The 19,522-nt window shown below is 37.1% G+C and overlaps 2 protein-coding genes and 1 long non-coding RNA gene across 3 annotated transcripts in view; 2 read left to right on the forward strand and 1 right to left on the reverse strand.

Moving 5' to 3' along the window:
* Positions 1-247: 247 nt before the first annotated feature.
* bnip3la (BCL2 interacting protein 3 like a) lies at positions 248-12,415 on the forward strand. Its single transcript, XM_077223419.1, has 6 exons — positions 248-384; positions 5,263-5,521; positions 7,395-7,476; positions 7,592-7,698; positions 8,682-8,837; positions 9,740-12,415. Exons 1-6 carry the CDS (start codon positions 330-332, stop codon positions 9,786-9,788), a joined length of 708 nt encoding a protein of 235 aa, XP_077079534.1. The 5' UTR covers positions 248-329; the 3' UTR covers positions 9,789-12,415.
* LOC143732400 (uncharacterized) lies at positions 10,041-17,209 on the reverse strand. Its single transcript, XR_013201102.1, has 2 exons — positions 16,024-17,209; positions 10,041-14,496 (listed from the first exon to the last, which is right to left on the reverse strand). It is a non-coding gene; the product is annotated as an uncharacterized LOC143732400 (long non-coding RNA).
* dpysl2a (dihydropyrimidinase like 2a) overlaps positions 14,974-19,522 on the forward strand; it is a 36,101-nt gene continuing 31,552 nt past the window's right edge. The window contains exon 1 of the mRNA XM_077223407.1: positions 14,974-15,006. The gene's annotated coding sequence lies outside the window, so the exon portion shown is untranslated. The remainder of the gene's footprint in view (positions 15,007-19,522) is intronic.

Raw genomic sequence — 19,522 nt, forward strand, 5'->3', positions numbered from 1 at the left:
GGGCAACATCCGTAATATCCATATACAAATATAGACTGTCATTGAAAGTAAATAACATTATTTTCAGGATTTTGGCATGTTTATATCAGCATTGTACATCTATCTCTATCTATCTGTCTATCTGTGTCAGTCTATCTGTATCTGTCTGTCTATATGTCTGGTTGTCTATGTATGTCTGTGTGTGTGTGTGTGTATATATATATATTATATGTATATGTTCTGAATGTGATGACGTCGCGCCTGCGTTCAGGTGGAGCCATTCAGTGGCCGCAGATGAATGAGCACGCGCGCGTTCACGAGCAGGGGACGCGAGTGACTGGAGAGGCAACATGTCCACCACAGCCGCTGCGCAGCTCAACAACAATGAAGAACAGGGACTCAACGGTAAAACCCCGTCCATGTTTCTGCAGGGTAAACTCGGGAGCGATCCTAATGTCGCTTTAAATCTGTTGTGTTTACGTTTTATTTTGCTATGGAGGTTTAAAATGCTGTTATGCAATATCTATTGTCTCACTTCGCTCAATGGCTGGAATTTCCTCCTTTCGCTAAGGGGAGGGGTTAAAGGGCGGGAGATTCAATGGCGTCATAACGCGAATGAGAATGAATGATGTGGCGTTGCTTGGCAACTCATAATGATTGATGGAACGTTAGCCAACCGTTTCTTTGATTTTAAGTTCGAGCGCCGTGGAGGCGGGGCTACGTAGATATCAAAACAATGCGAAGAGGGGTTCTGAGAAAAATGGTTTCTGGAGCTAGGAGGCGTGTAAATAACTAATGAAATTAGGAGAGCTTAATTTATTTCTGCTTAATTTAACTGGCTATGTAATATTTTACTTTTCATTGTGGGCTCCATTCTGTTTTTGTTTTAGTAGAAACTGGGTTATTCCAGTTAAGCAGTACTTAACCCCATATTTTTAAAAATCTTTTTAAAAACTGAAATCTGAATAGTTTGTTTTTATTTTAGCAGAATACCACAATTTTAAATAATTTAGTAAATGTTGTCTTTACCCGTCCTGTCCTGAAAACGGCAGTCTATGTTGAGACATTTTTCCTGTTTTTTCCCCCCTCTTTTTTCATCTTTGTGTATTAAAAGCGGTCAGATGACCTCAAACCTCAGCACATTTCCTTCATTTTTCACATTCATTCGTACCTCTGAACAATTCCATTGGTTGCACTTGCACATACGAAGTGAAGTGCAAACCATATTTCCTTATTTTGTTTGTTTGTGCATAACAATATATGGTTTGGAGTGCATTTATTTGCATCCTCTAGAACCAAATATTAACTATTACTCTTAATTCTTGCACAAGCATTGTAGATTTGAATATAATGTAGATGAATCTTCATATGCATATTTCTGCAAATGTTAAAGAACGTGGAGAATGTATAAGTGTGTTCAGGCTCAATCAGTGCATATTTTTGGGGTTGTTTCTTTGGAAGACTAGTATACTATTAGTAAGCTGAAAGCATATTCAAACTCATATTTAATTCATATACTGGTTGCACTAGTTGTAAAGTGACGTAATTTAAGGTCAGTCATGTGATTTGACTGGTGACAGTATCTCTGAAATCATCTCAAATCTTTCAAGAAGCCCCATGGAATATGTCCCCGTGAAATCATGTCAACATGGTGTAAAAATAAAATTTCATTTTATTAATACACCTTCATGCTCTTGTCGTGCAAAATTCACCAATGCACGTTATTCTGTAGAATTTTTTTTTTATTTTGTGATCTTTTCAGATTTTCCTTTTCAGCTGGTCTCATCAAACCCTCTTAATTTTCAGCCCCTCATATAAAATCACACTTTTCACCATACAATCAATTCCTGATGGATAAAATCTAGTCTCATCCTACAATCATTCTTCTTGAATATCCCTATTGCACTAATAGGATAAATGTAAAAAGATTCTGGCTTTGTTTACTCATCTAATTTACACTCATCATCAACCTATTGTTTTGCCTACCTACCTAGACAGCATGTATACATCCTATGATGCCGAAAATGCTGTCTTGATAGGCAACTCGATAGCTTTTGACATACACTCTGTCTGCTCTTACATTCTGTCCACTGTTAGAGAGCTTTCAGATGGCGCAAATTCATTCAAATGTGTCATTCTGTTTACTAGTTATCATTTAGTGGTGGTGAACAGTAGGTTTCTCAGTGTCTGTGGCACACAGACAGATCTGGGTTACAGACACAGCGGGGGGATGGGAGAGGAGAAGCAGAGAGTGGTTTCATGTGCCAGAGATTACATAATCCCTCCCTTCCTCCCGCTCCTTTCTTGCAGTGAATTCCATCAGAGCTGCTCCAGGATCAGTGCAACTAGAGCTGGTGTGTTATAATATCTGTGCATTCATTTGTATATTTCACCACATCGATAGTCAGTCATTCATCACTTTTTGGCCTAGGATGTGGCCAAGTTAGGTTTTTATATATTTTTTTAGGATGTGAGTGGTGCTCGCCCATGCAGAACTTGTCAGCATGTTGTCAAGGTGTTGCTATGCAGTTTTTTCTGGTGGTTACTACGTGGTACCAGATATGGCTTGGGTCCCGTCTTCAATGCAAGTCTGTGGGAAGTCTGAGGTTTGTTGTGATGCAGTGTGACAACAAGAGCTGGTAGAAAATACTCTGCCATGGTAACATACCCATGTGGGCAAATACAAGAGTTCATTGTTGTGGGCTGGCGTCTAGTAAAGGATTTTGCCATAATAAGATGATCAGACACTGCTCACATCTCATTTAAACAGGATGCTGGCTTATTAGTGCTGCAATGTTGTTTATTGTTTCCCTTGATGTTTTAAAAAGTTAGTTGTGATAATCCTTAAATTAAAGGGCTGGTTCACCTAAAAATGAACATTCTGTCATTACTGACCCTCATGTCGTTCCAAACCCGTAAGACTTTCGTTCATCTTCGAAACACAAATTAAGACCTTTTTAAAGGTAGGGTAGGCATCTAGGCAATTTTCGGAGAGGCTAGCAATAGCTTTGAAAGCAAAAGAAAGTATAAGCCACGCCTCCTTCAAAACATGAATGTGCACAGCAGAGTTTGCAAAGCGCCATGAGACGAGAGACAGCGTTAAACTACCTCATGTCTCAAAACGCATAACATTACAATAATAATAAACAACTTAAAGAGCACTGACTTGTACCACCTGACTGCTGCAGATTCATTTCGACGTTGATAGTGTTGACATAGAAACGTGCAAATTCAAGTCACGAACTGCTCCAAGTGTAACGTCACAGGTTTCCCGTTAATCTCTTCCAGTATTTATGGCGGGAACGCAGCATAAGCTGGTTGTTTTGGTTCAGGAGGAACTGCATAAGGCGGCTGCTGTTTCGTTTGTGGTGCTCAGTGACTGACGCCTGTCTAACTCTGCATAGCATGAAACACACTCGTGATGTCTGCGCGAACAGGTGAGCAGAGATATGGAAATACATATGTTGACAGGCAGGTAGGACATCGTACCATTCAATTTAGATGACCATTTTATGGTCTTTTGCCTTCCACAGATTATATATATACAAATACATTTAGACCACTTAATTTAGTGATTGCTATCAGGATGTAAAGAGACTCTCAACCAGCATAACAAAAAATCTTTCTGGAACAAATCGCCTACCCTGCCTTTAATGAAATCTGAGAGCTTTCTGTCCCTCCATTGACAGTCTACGCAACTACCCCTTTCCAGCCCCAGAAACATAGTAAAAACATCATATTGTAAATAAAGTGGTAAATTATGTTTTTTGTGCAAACAAAGCACTCGCGTCACTTCATAAAATTGGTGTTAAACTACTACTAAAAAAGTAGTAGTTGATAAGCTGTCAATGGAGGGACGGAAATCTCTCAGATTTCATTAAAAAGTTCTTAATTTGTGTTCCAAAGATGAACGTAAGTCTTACGGGTTTGGAACTGCATGAGGGTGAGTAATTAATGACAGAATTATTATTTTTGGGTGAACTACAGTATCCCTTTAATAGAATTTACTTAAAAACACCTATTTAGTTTGGAGCAACAGCAGAAACTTGAAACCAACCACCCAGAACACCATAGCAGCCACAAAACAATGCCTAGCAACATCCCATCACTCCATCATGTTATTAAAGCATCATGGGACCCGTCTTTGGATCTTTGTGTTGCTTAGCAACAGTAAGGTTCAAGTGGGACGCAAACGTGTCATGTTTGCACCAGGTCAACAGAGGATGTGTGTTCTTAGAAGGCAGTCACACATTCACTTTTAAGCAAAATGTGTTTTTGGCTCCCATTTGCTTAATGCAGGCGTTCTACCCTTTTCCACCAAGGCAGAGCTGGTGCTGGTTCGGAGCCAGAGCCTAGTTTCAATTCGGTTCTTTGGTTTTCCACACGCAAAGCACCAGCTCCGAACCAGGAAAAGTGGTTCTTAAGTAGCACCAAATCATTGCTGGTCTAGAACAGAGCCAAGTAAGAACCACTTGCGTCAGGGGCTGGGGGCGGGGTTACCGTGACCAACAAGACGAATAGAAACTTGTGACCGCCATTTTTAAATAGCAGCTAGTCGAGCTAATAGCAGCTCGATTATAAATATCCGTCTATGTAAGTTACGGCGAGCTGCACAAACGCGTTGGACTCCGATGTATTTTGTAAACCCATGAGCATCCATAGTATTGCAACGTCCGTTATTGTTGATGGCTTGTTCGAGATGCATCGGAGCGGCGCGGACCGATCGGAGCTGCGGGAGTGTTTGGAGAACATACGACTCCTTGTGCTTTTAGATCGCTATCGCAGTGCTTTGATGTCATGCGGAGATCGATCTGCGAGAAGCCGATGCATCTCGAACAAGCCTGGCGTACTGTTTGGCGCTACCGCACTAGCGTTGCTGGGCAACATGAGACGTATACAGTGACGTAAGATCTGGCTCTGTTGTGGCTCTCTAGCCGGTGGAAAGGCAAATCGGTTCTTATTAAGCTCGTCAGTCGAACCCACTCTGAACCAGCTCTGGCTCTGGCTCTGAACCAGCACCCGGTTCTTGTTGGTGGAAAAGGGGTATCATAGCGTACTCTGTCCTGATGTCAATCCCACAATCCCCTGAATGAGTCTGCCTAGAGAATGAATTGAAAACGCCTGCTCAGCTCCACACCAGCGGACACGTACACTAAGGGTTAGAGAGAGGTTAGAAACTCATGAAAGGCTAAATTATTTCACTGTATTAAAAACAAAGCCCATTTAAATGCAGGAACTGTGGAGGAGCAGGAGCTAATGCTAATGACTGTTTTGTCTTTTTAGGGTCCTGGGTGGAGCTGGAGATGAACGGAAACAGTCAGCAGCAGAACGCCAGCTTGCCCTCGCAGCTTCTGCTGGGGAACGGGAACCAAGGCGAGTCCCAGGCTTCACAGGCCCTGGAGCCCGTGCAGGAGGAAGAGGAGGTCCTAACAGGAGGACTGGAGCATGTGCCTTCCTCCTCCTCCATCCATAACGGAGACATGGAGAAAATCCTGCTGGATGCCCAACACGAGTCCAGCCCCAGCAGTTCATCCTGTAATAGGTATGATGGGTTTGTTCTTAAAACTCAAACACTCAAAATGATTGACAGGAGGAGAATGTTTCTGATGAGTGGACTTGAAAATGAGTGGACTACTCCCCAGACCAGGGTTATTATAGTGTATTAGCACCCCTTTTTCAGCGCCGCTGGTTCCGGAAGTATTTTTTTTTATTAATTTATCCCATAGAGATTTTTAAAGAGTCTTCATTAAAGCGTTATAAGCCAGGAACAGAGCCAATCAGCAACGAGGTGTTTATCAACATTACAGACTTTAATCTGAAGCAAAAAAGTTCTTGAAGATTAGACAAAAATACAAGACTGTGTATGGCTTTAGTGAGGGAAAGAACTACAATCCCATGAAGCACTGTAAACAGCATAATAGAATATAAAACCACGCTTTTAAAAATGTTGAATATACAGGTCCTTCTCAAAAAATTAGCATATTGTGATAAAGTTCATTATTTTCCATAATGTAATGATAAAAATTAAACTTTCATATATTTTAGATTCATTGCACACCAACTGAAACATTTCAGGTCTTTTATTGTTTTAATACTGATGATTTTGGCATACAGCTCATGAAAACCCAAAATTCCTATCTCAAAAAATTAGCATATCATGAAAAGGGTCTCTAAACGAGCTATTAATCTAATCATCTGAATCAACTAATTAACTCTCAACACCTGCAAAAGATTCCTGAGGCTTTTAAAAACTCCCAGCCTGTTTCATTACTCAAAACCGCAATCATGGGTAAGACTGCCAACTTGACTGCTGTCCAGAAGGCCATCATTGACACCCTCAAGCAAGAGGGTAAGACACAGAAAGAAATTTCTGAACAAATAGGCTGTTCCCAGAGTGCTGTATCAAGGCACCTCAGTGGGAAGTCTGTGGGAAGGAAAAAGTGTGGCAAAAAACGCGGCACAACGAGAAGAGGTGACCGGACCCTGAGGAAGATTGTGGAGAAGGACCGATTCCAGACCTTGGGGGACCTGCGGAAGCAGTGGACTGAGTCTGGAGTAGAAACATCCAGAGCCACCGTGCACAGGCGTGTGCAGGAAATGGGCTACAGGTGCCACATTCCCCAGGTCAAGCCACTTTTGAACCAGAAACAGCGGCAGAAGCGCCTGACCTGGGCTACAGAGAAGCAGCACTGGACTGTTGCTCAGTGGTCCAAAGTACTTTTTTCGGATGAAAGCAAATTTTTCATGTCATTCGGAAATCAAGGTGCCAGAGTCTGGAGGAAGACTGGGGAGAAGGAAATGCCAAAATGCCTGAAGTCCAGTGCTGCTTTGCCACACTTTTTCCTTCCCACAGACTTCCCACTGAGGTGCCTTAATACAGCACTCTGGGAACAGCCTATTTGTTCAGAAATTTCTTTCTGTGTCTTACCCTCTTGCTTGAGGGTGTCAATGATGGCCTTCTGGACAGCTCTTAATAGCAGGTTAATAGCTCGTTTAGAGACCCTTTTCATGATATGCTAATTTTTTGAGATAGGAATTTTGGGTTTTCATGAGCTGTATGCCAAAATCATCAGTATGAAAACAATAAAAGACCTGAAATATTTCAGTTGGTGTGCAATGAATCTAAAATATATGAAAGTTTAATTTCTATCATTAAATTATGGAAAATAATGAACTTGATCACAATATGCTAATTTTTTGAGAAGGACCTGTAGTTCACTAAAACTAAACTTGTTTTTTTTTTTTTTTTTTTGAAAGCTCTGTTTACACACATGTACAGAGCTTTGATTTATCACTTTTATTCTTAGATCTGCAGCTTTCAATACAGTCTAATTCAATCCACGCATGGTTCAGGCGTCTGATTTGGTTTGTTTTCTCTGATCTGTATTTTACATTTCTTTGATGTGTGTTTACAGCCCACCACGACCACACAGTCCTGACCAGGATGAGGGGCAGATCATGTTTGATGTGGAAATGCCCAGCGAGAGAGACTGTCAGGTACACCGTAATCTAGAGGCATTATTGAACTACTGTTTAACAGTGATGTAGCGTGATAGTACTTCTATTTAATGAGCACACCTTAATGAGTGCAGTCTTTTCTCATCTCTTTCAGTCAGATGATGATAGCCTGGAGAGGGACAAAGAGGATGATATCCTCATGAATAAAGGGGAGAGTTGGGTGGCAGACTGGTCCAGTCGACCAGAGAACATTCCCCCGAAGTAAGAACCCATATTAAACCATTATGTGTGTATGTTCACAGTTTCATCATATGTGACATACTGCCACATGGACAATGTATTCATTTCTAAACAAATCCAATATACTTATTTTATATTCATAAAATATTCTATTTTCAGTGAAAATGAAATGTTTTCTTCTATTTTATTTGATCATTTTTATTTAAAATATTTGAGTGATTGATTTGAAATATTATGTATTTCTTAAAAATAGCTTTATTTCTTATTTATTTATTAGCCCCCTGAACCAGAAAAGTTCTATTTTGTGACGTTTTTCCAAGTGAAACAGAGTATTGAATAGAGGGAGGGGTTTTACTTTAGCGCTCCTCCTCTGTGGTTAAGGATAAGGATAAGGATATTCAACCTAAACTGTTAAACTGATGCCATCAGAGAAGGAACGCCATCCATTTTCAGATTCTGATTAATGATTACCACAACAAACTATTATTTTATGTGTATTGTCTTGAGGTGAACAATTAATCCATGATGCAAGATAAGTAATGTGCGCTAGCAAAGTAAATAGGGTCAATTTAGATTTTTAAGACTACTTAAAAAAAAAAAAATATTTATTTTAAATATAATGTTAAATATTATAATTATAATGTTATATATATTATATATTTAAATATTGTTATTTATTTTAAATGTATTTTTAATTCAGAAAAAAAATATTTTTATTATTTTATTATTATTATTTGTATATTTTTTATATGCTGTATTAAAATAATTGTATTTACTTATTTATTTAAAAAATGTTTAATTTTATAATATATTTTTTATTCTATTTGTTTACTTTAAAATATGTATTAATGAAAATAATTTTATGTATTTAAAATGTATTATATTTTAGTTTGATATTTAATTCTTTTTTTATAAATTTTTTTTTAAGCCCTCAGTAAAGGTACAAAATTGTTCTGCAGTTTAAGTGAGATATTAGTATAATGGTTCTCTTTGACCGCTCACAGGGAATTCCACTTCCGCCACCCGAAGCGTTCTGGATCGGTGTCTCTGAGCATGAGAAAGACAGGTGCTATGAAGAAAGGAGGCGTGTTCTCCGCTGAGTTCCTCAAAATGTTCATGCCCTCGCTGCTGCTCACCCACATCCTGGCTCTGGGACTGGGGTGAGTGCCAACACAAACACCATATACTGTACCAACTCTGTGCCTGTGCGTATCACAATCACTTCAAAGCAACATATGAATATAGCTGTAGTGAAGTTGATGCATGCTGGTACTATTAAGAACTTGCATGTACAGATGATTTAAGAAGTAAAAATATTTTGGCAGGTAAAATGTATTTATTTGTACATTAAGCTTATATTTCTCCCCTGAAATGCACTTATAATGTTAATCAAGGTTTCCTGCACAAGAAAGTCGTAATTTAGTTTTACATGCCCTGACCCTCTGTTTCGGCTACTGCACCTGTACAACTTTTACTTGTAAACCAATCAGAAACAAGCAACAACATCCCCACCAAGATGCTAAATATTGAATATGCATTATGATGTAAATGTGGGTGGGCATACGCTACCTTTCAAAAGTTTGGGGCGGTAAGATGTTTTTTAAAGAAGTCTCTTCTGCTCTCCAAGATTGTATTTATTTGATAAAAAATACAGTAAAAATGAAATATTGTTACGATTTAAAACAACTTTTCTTTTTGAATATATTTTAAAATGTAATTTATTCTTGTGATGTTAAGCTGAATTTTCAGCATCATTCAGAACGATGAGCTTTTGTAAAAATCTACGCGTTTCAGAAAGGCGGGGCATAGAGGAGCAACAATAATGTACGTTATGAGTAAAATAATGACTTTTTTTTACCTAAAATCGCGTAAATACATTGCATTAAACCAAATATACAAAATGTTCTTTTTAGAACCGTCATATGACCCCTTTAAATAAATGCAGCCTTGGTGAGCAGAAATCTTATCGACCCCCAACTTTCGAACATTAGTGTGTGCGTTTGTGTGTTAAATATTTACTGTATTAATATTATATTATACAAATATTATGTCCCTTTTTTAGGGTCTACATTGGGAAGAGGTTAACTACCCCCTCCACCAGCTCATTTTAAACCGGATCAGACCCAGTGCCTGGACGTCCCATCATGAGCAGTCATGGCACAGTGGTGGCCAATCGTGTGATGATTCACCATCTCTCTCTCTATCTCTCTCTCTCTCTCTCTCTCTCTCTCGTTCTCTCCCCCGTCTGTCTTTCTATTTATCGTTTCTTTGAATCCACGGTCCTGGTTTCCCATCACCCTCTCTGCTGGGAGACCTTTATCTGTGTCGCAGTTCCTTGCCCTCGAATGCCGTGGCTTACTGACATGTTTTTATTTGGACATGTTCTAATTTATTCACTGACGCAAGCTAGAGCCCCAGTTACCACTCCATCTCTACAACCACGGCATAATATCTTTTATTTCTGCATGACGCATTTCATATGTAACTAATATGGAGTCTCTGTGTGCTCCTGGATGCGGCCATGAATCTTGGGAAATTGTAGGTACCGCTGGACTGATACACAGTCTAGTGCCATCTTTATATCAAGTTTATTGACTCCTAATAGGAAATTTAGTGAGGTTTCACACTAGAGAAATCCTTCTAGAGAGATAATGTTGTGCATTTGAATTACTTCCCTTCATGTGCGACAGAATCATAAACGCATGTTAGAGTCATTTTCGATGACTTTTATAGGAGAACGACTGCTTCATTAGACTGTTTGAAGTCATTCTTTACATAATGTGTGCTTGCTGCATTATGTTGGACTATTACAGTTATTTACAAGACTTATTTTATGTGGAAAGTAAAGCTTTAGAGGTTTCTCTCAGTTCTGTTTTGGGCAGATGGACTTTCTGAATATTCTGCTTGCTCTTCACTTCCAGAAATATCCAGTATGACAGATACAAAACTCAAGCATTGCTTTATAGCAGCGGAGGGTAACACTTTATTTTGCAGTGTCATTGTTACATGTAGTTCCTGTTGTAATAACTATAAGTTATGCACAATTACATGCAACTAACCCTAAATCAAATCCTAACCCTATAGTAAGTACATGTGATTAATCATTAATACTCAGTACTTCAATGTATAATTACACTGTAATACGGACACCTTCAAATAAAGTGTAACCCAGCAGAGTATAAAAACATAAGTAAATCACACATTTACATGTCTTTCTTATCAAAAGACCTTAAGCTAAAGAGATCAGCATGGACTTACATTGTTTAAGAGCCAAACTGGTCCGGCTATAGTTGTTTTTTGAGTTACTAGGAAAGCTACACACACATACAAACTTACACTCTCTTCTTTGCCTTGATGCATATCCTGCTCGCAGCAGTTTCTGACTGTGTATCTCAGTGCCAAAGGGTTTCCACCGCCAAACCCAACACGAGTCCCTCGCACGTCTTGTAGACTCGGCCTGGTTTGAGTGGATTATCTGTCCTGTCGGTCACTTCATTCTTACAACACCTTACAAGGCCTTTGATTTTACTGTGAACACCCTGTTGATATTAGTCATAGTGTTTCTAAGGTTGTGTATAATACGTACATTTATCCAAACAACAGATCCACACTCCGTCTACATATTTTTGTCGTTTTACAGATGAAACTACTCGTTTAGAAGACTTACACTTACTGATATACAGATGAAATCTGTTGTGAACACGTCTGGGTCATATTTCATCCCATGATAATATTCTAATTTATAAAGACCTAAGCCAGGTTTAAGATATTGAGGTATTATTTGCATGACAATTAAGCAAATGTTCTCATTACCATATCGTGAAAAATTATTTAAATTGTAAAATATTTAAACATTTTGGTTATGTTTGTTTCCCTGCCCTTAAATGAATGCTGTTTTAATAAACATGACTATGTATTACACTAATTTTTATTGTAATACAGTAAAAATGTCATGGAAATAATGTCATAATTTAAAAAAATAATAATCACACACACATATATTTATCCCCAATTAGGGGAAAAAGATAAACTGGACATTTTCTAGACCGGTTTTTCACCCTCACATTATCTAGTAGCACTCCTACAAAGCAAAGTGTGTTTAAAAGACCTTGCAACCTCATAGTTGAATATTCCAGTGAGAGTTCTGCTACTTTAACCAGTTAACAGGTCACCCTTTGCATTGAGGCCGTCTGTGTCATTGTGCCACACTTTACTTCTTTACACTGTTTTCATGCTGTCTCGGAGGGGGAGTGGAAATGCAAGAGGCCAATTTAGTGTCACTTCAGCCGTGCCTCAAGTTTTGTTGTTTGCACCTTTTCTGAGCCCCATTGCATGCGTGTGTTCAGAGAGTCCACATCCGGACCAGCGACGGAGGTGAAGTTAGGTTTCCCCTGCGTGGGGCGGAAATGACAACTGTGAATGGAATAGCTGTAGCTCATGTCCGATACGATAAGCTAGCCCTGCCTGGTCTACGTTGGGTGGGATCACCATACGAGATGTTTTACGCACACTATTATAATTTCTTTCTCTGTTATACCTCTTTTTGTTTTGAATTTTTGCTTTAATCATGAGTATGGATACTGGAGGGCGGGGCCCTCGTGATTGACAGCTCTACAATGCGTTTCGTTTGAATTCCAATCCTGACTGGAGTGATGAAGCAAAGAACATGTAGTTTCTTGTGTTTCGCTGGTATTGGAGGAAAACTTAACTTGATATTAAAATATAACCCTGACATTCATCTTTCCTTTTGTTGTCTTTCCATTGTTGGTTTGTGTCCGTGTTGAACATTTCTCATTTGTTTTGAATTTGCAATGTGACAAGTTAGGAACTGATTTGAAACCCATTAACTTTTCCTTCTATATTCATTCATTAATTCGTTAAACATTCTTGCACTAATCTACATGTAGAACTAAACAAATAGTCAGTTTGATGCTGCAAAGATTCCCAACTTTTTTTTGTTAATATTTCAATAATGTAATAACACATTTGCATGACCGCAATTCTCTGATATCAGTAAATATCAGTAAATGTTCACGTAAAATGCAAATAAACAAAATATGTATTCTTTTTTTTTAGTAATTGTTTGTTTTTATTTTTACATTATTTTAATTTTACACTTCTAGGATTTAATTTATTTTTAGCTTTATATCAATTCACAAAGCCTTTGCAGTTTCTTCACAAACCCCCGTTTGGATGGCATAAAATTACCGTAAGAGTGCTTTAATAAACCAGGAATTGTTGACAGTCTCAAAAGCTTCATATACTGTAGTCCAAATTCTAACCAAATACCATTAAAATCAAAAGGGGACATGATGGTTGCCCCCTAACTGAAACGCACTCTTTTTTTCGTAAATTGTGACTGGTTTATAAAAATGCTGTTCCAGGATTTCTACAATTCAAACAGTAGATCATGACCACGCTAATGCCAAGATCATGGGTTGGATTCCCGGGAACTAATAAAATGTACCTTATATGCAATGTATATAAAAGAATCTGCCAAATGGATAAATGTGAAAGACCAACGTGTGTCTTTAGCTTTATCATTTAAACCGAATGGCCTAGAGACAAAATTTAATGGACTTATCCTAGTGGTCTAATTTCCACCAAACTAGATTTTCCATCTCGGCAACTTTGCGTGTTGGTCAAACCATGTAACGTATCAATTAATTAACTAACCAGGAAAGCCTGGCTGTATTAGCATGAACACCAAATAGCATTAAACTTATGTATGATTGCCAGAATGACTTGATACATACAAGTCAAATTTGAAGACTATGGTGAACAATTTCTCGGGTTTCACCCTATAGGCTATTTAATGGATTTTTTTGCACCTTTTTGTACACTGATAACCCTTCTAAATTTGTCCAATCTATGCCAAAATTGGCACAAATCCTATTCAGATCAAGCCTCACAAAAGACACCAAATGTTAGGTGTTCAGTACGATTCTCCAAAAACACCTTAATGAATTGTCGGTGAAGGCACAAAACGGCAAATTAGGAAGTATCAGAAATGGTGTCCTAGTAATTAATTTGATTAGAGTTCTGAGTTCTTTTCAAATGCTATGAAGTTATTAAAAATTGAAAATCTACACTTGGCCTTTTAACTATTTTCCTATAACCACCCACCAATTCTTAATAAATCAATGGCAAACACATTCAAGCATTTTCCATTAATCTGACATTTATAACCATACTTCTTGCCATTTCTGAAGGTAAGATAGTACCACAATCATGAAAGTTCTCGATGGACTGAAAGCTAATTTACAGGTGCACGAGTGTGTGTTTGGTGGAATGACTCGCGCATGAACTGTGAATGCATGTGATTGTTGAGCACTATGAATGTTGGGTTTTGTGTTTGTTTTATTTGGTGAAAAGTCTCCACAGACAGGCAAGCATGCGACCTGCGCTCTGATTGGCGGTCTTTCCTGTCCTGATGCATGTTACAGGTACAGAAAACCTCATGGTACAGGATACGCTTTTATGTGTGAACTTTAAATATGAAAAGCTAACAAAGGCTTCAGTGACAGATAAAAGCAAAATGGCGTTCTTTTTAATGGACCTAAAAAGGAGAAATCTGTCAATCTGTCGCTCGCTCTCATGATGTTCAGAATGTTTTACTTTCTTTCTTCTGTGAAACATTAACGTCTTTACAAAGCTATTTTCTATAGACCGTATGTAGCCACGCCCCTTTTCAGCGCTTAGCTCGTTGTCTTTTGACTTCCGGTCTGTATTTTCACAGCGATCTTGCGTAGTTATGAATGAACGGCTCGTAAAAAAAAACTTCCAAGGTCCATTTGTTAAGACATATGCTTTACAATGCTTATGGGTCATTCTTCATTTGTGGTGGCAAGTGGTGTCCCTCTACTTTACAACAGTTGAAATGAACTTTAAATACCAATAAATTATAAAATGTTTTCATTTTTGTATTCTGTAGGATAAACACAATTTGTGCACTATTAATAAATAATTTTTAGTTTTAAAATACATATTTAATTGAGTTTGAGAGATTGCATTTATAACAAAATATGTATGTTCCCACCCTATCTCAGAGAGATATCATGGAATTTAATTACAACAATATAACATTTTTAACAAAAAAAAAATGGTTATATTATAAATATAGTTTTTATTTAACATGTACAATTTGATTAAATTGTTTTAAAAAATACATATTTTGCAATATTCACGAAAAAAGTAGTGTTCCCCAAATTCATGTCTGTGGTGTTACATCAATGGATGTCGCCCCTTTAAGAAAAGGGGGAAATCTGTTTGGACTACTTCCTGTGTGTAAAGGTCATTGCAGGTGCTGGTTGATCTGAGGGGTGCATGGTGAGTACACTCTTTCTTATTCATTTTCTTAAAGTTAGCTAAATTCCTGACAATTTCATGTGTCGCACTTTGTTAGTGTCTGTGGTGTTATGTTGATAACTTGCAGATTTTACATATTTTAATAAAAAATTTGATAAATGCATACTTATTAATATTTCTAGAATGTCCTCTGATCTTGAAATCATCATGATGGCAGCCTCCATTTTAGAAAAGTCTGGATTTAGGCTAATTTGTCTGTGGTGTTACTGTCTGTGGTGTTACTGTCTTTCCTGGTAACACCACAGACTCTATAGTAACTCCACAGACAATATACCAATAATGTTGTATTTTTAATACAACACACAGGACATCCGTAATCATATAATTACTTGTAATCCTACTCATGATTAATTGCATTATTTTGCTCAATAAACTTTTAATTGTTAAACCTTTTATGCAATATGTCTGTGGTGTTATATTATGTCTGTGGTGTTACTTCAAAACGTGTCCGACATTTCTTTCCTTCAGAGCCATTTAATCTTATAATTTAATGTTTTTAGACTGTAAAATGGTTTTAATATTTTAGAAGAAAGATTATAAATGTAGCACAGACCATTTTTCCTGCCTTTTTTATGTATATACAATTTAAAAAAAAAAAAAACTTTTCTTTGGCAAAAATAGGGGAAGATGAACAATTAAACATTTATTTCAAAAAATTATATTTAAATTATCAATGAAACTGAGTCCTTAAAGTAATTTATTTATTTATTAATTATTACCTAAAGTTGCATATGCCTGTTTATTTAGAATTAATCAAAATGTTACTTAAAATATTGGTAACACCATAGACATAAGTGGTTGTTTCACTAGTGTTTGATTCAAATTATTTAAAAATCTAAATGTTATTAAGCTTCAATTTTAATTGATATAGAATATTAAACTAATTTTAAATGCATAGCAATACATTTTATTAAAAGAAAACAAACAAGCATTTTTACAATTTCTGCCTCTCATTTGCCACCCCAATTGAAGAATGACCCTTATGATAAACATTACAATGCTCATGATAACTTTCGTTAACTCTACAATAATTAAATCAACTTCACCAGCTAATTACTCCTGGACAGCGATGCCATAGAAATATACAGAGCAACCGCAAAAACGGAAGTTCGAAGACAATATTCTAAAGATGGCGGCGCCCTCGTTTCTCTGATGCATAAGGTCTATAAGACAGCTCAGTGACCACATGCAAAAAAATATATAATAAAGAAATCGAAGATAGCTTAAATTTGGGTCTGTTCCTCACAAAAAGTAGCCTACTATATGACTTCAGAAAACATCAGAATAAAGCGCATTTTTCTCTTATTTTTATATGGTTATCTTTTATGCCACTGCCAAAAGAAAAACCTCTCCCCCATGTTTCCTTCACTTTTCTTAATTATTACATGCTGAACTTTTATTTTGTTTATTTGGATGGTTGGTCGAAACACAACCAGCGTTAGTTCTCATGTCACACACTGTGAATAATTATTTTCATAACAGATTCAATAACATTTAGATCTGTATCTGTTGATTAGCTTTACTTAAGTCTGTTTAGTGATTACTGAGATCTTTCCATGTGTTCTGAACCTGTTTTTTTGTCCTAAAATCTTGTTCTTAGATGGACACGGAGCTGTAAGCTTTCTTTTGCCAAATCATTTTTAGCCTACCTTTATAAGATATGATTTCACGACACTTGTGTATGTCATGCCTCGTGTTTTGTTTGCATTAAAAGTAGATAAATGATTAAAAGAGTTTTATGTGATTTCCCAGAATGTCTACATTTCTTAAAATGCTACTGAATCTGGTCTGCTAAAAGAGCATTTTGAGTTAATTTATTCTCAATTTATCATTTGTGTAACATGTCTGATATGGAATATTAGAATACTGCACTATGTAACAATGAACTTAGTGGGCTACATGGTCACATGCAGTGTTGGGGTAAGTTACTTTTAAAAGTAGTGCGTTACAATATTACTCCATGAAAAGTAACTCATTATGTTGCTTACTTTATGTAAAATTTTGTTAAATTTGTACAAGCATTACTTTTACTCTCCTAGGCTGGGCTTGCTTGTTTGTTTTTTTAATAACAATTTTATTTATTTATTCTAAAGTGACCTGCATGTACTAGTTATAACAGTAAATTATGCATAATTCCAAGTAAATAAACCAAACCATAACTCTATAGTCAAGCCAAGTCACCTTCATTTATAAAGCACTTTTAACTGTATGGATTGTTTCAAAGCAGCTTTACAGTGATAATAGAATTACCGTAACAGATTGTTTAGGCTTTACCACAGCCTACTGGTCGGAATTTTGAGATCGCAATAGACGTGAAGGACTATAATGACTATAATGCGTTACGAGCTCGATCAAGTACTGCGGAGCTAAACCATTTAGTGCGTTGTAAGTAATCAGCAATATTTTAAATCTTATATGTGTATAATGTTTAATAGGGAGCCAATGTAGTGTTGACAGAACAGGGCTAATATGGTCATACTTCCTGGTTCTGGTAAGAACTCTAGCGGCTGCGTTTTGGACCAGCTGTAGTTTGTTTCTTAAGCATGCAGCGCAACCACCCATAATAGCATTACAATAATCTAGCCTTGATGTCATGAACGCATGAACTATTTGTTCTGCATTTTTCATTGAGAGCATATGACGTAATTTGGATATATTTTTAAGATGAAAAAATGCGTTTTTACAGATACTAGACACGTGACTTTCTTATGAAAGATTGGTATCAAAGAGCACACACATCCTAACCGACAAAGAGGACTTGACAGAGCAGCCTTCAAGTGTTAGACAGTATTCTAGGTTATTACCTGAGGAAGTTTTTTATCCAATAATTCGAATCTCTGTTTTTTCAGAATTAAGTAGTAGGAAATTGCTAGTCATCCAGTTTCTTATATCAGCTATGCATTCTGTTAATTTGGTGGATTGGTAAGTTTCGTCAGGGTGGGAAGAAATATAGAGCTGAGTATCATCAGCATAACAGTGAAAACTAATGTCATGCTTCCTAACGATATCTCCGAACGGTAGCATGTACAGAGTGAACAGCAACGGTCCTGGTACTGAGCCTTGTGGTATACCATACTGAACTTTTGACCGATAAGACATCTCTTCATTTACTGCTACAAACTGATAATGGTCAGATAAGTATGATTTAAACCATGCTAGTGCAATTCCACTAATGGCAACATAATTTTCGAGTCTATTTAAAACAATGTTGTGGTCGATAGTGTCAAATGCAGCACTAAGATCGAGTAATACTAATATAGAGAGATACAACCATGATTGGATGATAAGAGCAAACCATTGGTGACTCTAATGAGAGCTGTCTCAGTACTATGATACAGTCTAAATGCTGATTGAAAATCCTCGCAGATATCATTTCCTTCAAGAAAGGAACACAGTTGTGAGGATACTGCTTTTTCTAATATCTTTGATAGAAAAGGTAGATTCGAGATCGGCCTGTAATTGACTAGTTCTGCAGGATCAAGTTGCGTTTTTTTAACAAGCGGTTTAATCATAGCCAGCTTAAAAGTTTTTGGTACATATCCTAATGACAAAGATGAATTAATGATATTAAGAAGAGGATCTATGACCTCTGGAAGCATCTCTTTCAGTAGCTTAGTCGGCATAGGGTCTATACATGTTGTCGATTTAGATGATTTAACGAGTTTAGAAAATTCTTCCTCTCCTAATGAATAAATCAAATTTTTCGTCAGGGAGACTACAATGCACTGCCTGATGCGATACTGTAGTAGATGGTTGCATAGTTATATATTCTTCCTGATATTACCAATCTTGTAAGTTCATAAAGTCATTACTGCTGTGCTGTTTGGAAACGTCTGGGCTAGAAGCTTTAGTTTTTCGTTAGTTTAGCCACTGTTTCAAATAAAAGCCTAGGGTTTTGTTTATTTTCTTCTAATAGGGTTAGAAATAAGCAGATCTAGCAGCTTTTAAGGCCTCTCTGTACGCAATTGTGCTCTCTTTCCATGAAATGTGAAATGCCTTTGTTTTCTTCCAGTTGCGCTCCATTTTTCTGGCCGCTCTCTTTAGGGCCCGGGTGTGCTCGTTGTACCATGGCGTTGGAATATTTTCTTTAATCTTCTTTAAGTGAAAGGAGCAACTGTGTCTAAAGTCCTGGAAAAGAGAGAGTTAAAAGTTTCTGTCGCAATATCGAGTTCTTCTATTGTAAGTACATGTAGGTAATAACAATGTAACTGTCACCTTAAAATAAAGTGTAAGCAAAAAAATAACAGTTCTGTTTTGGCTAATGTAAAGGCCATTTCACACCAAATCTGAAATGAATAATGAGTAACTTGCGTTACTTATTCGAAAAAGTAACTCTTGAGATTTTGTTGTAAATGTATCAGTAATGCGTTACTTTACTAGTTACTTCAAAAAGTAATCTGATTATGTAACTCGTTACTGATGCTTTACCCCCAAAACTTGTCACATGACATGCATAGGCTTTTTTATTTGAATCACG

The sequence above is a fragment of the Siphateles boraxobius genome, unplaced genomic scaffold (assembly GCF_051911475.1).
Source record: "Siphateles boraxobius isolate OS27281-9 unplaced genomic scaffold, OSU_SipBor_1 9, whole genome shotgun sequence".
In the NCBI taxonomy this organism is placed as follows: Eukaryota; Metazoa; Chordata; class Actinopteri; order Cypriniformes; family Leuciscidae; genus Siphateles; species Siphateles boraxobius.

Excerpts from the sequence above, each read along its gene's own strand:
- bnip3la (XM_077223419.1), top strand. The coding sequence starts at position 330 with ATGTCCACCACAGCCGCTGCGCAGCTCAACAACAATGAAGAACAGGGA. Across the intron at positions 7,477-7,591 it reads CCAGCGAGAGAGACTGTCAG|TCAGATGATGATAGCCTGGA; the intron begins GTACACCGTAAT and ends CATCTCTTTCAG. Across the intron at positions 8,838-9,739 it reads ATCCTGGCTCTGGGACTGGG|GGTCTACATTGGGAAGAGGT; the intron begins GTGAGTGCCAAC and ends TCCCTTTTTTAG.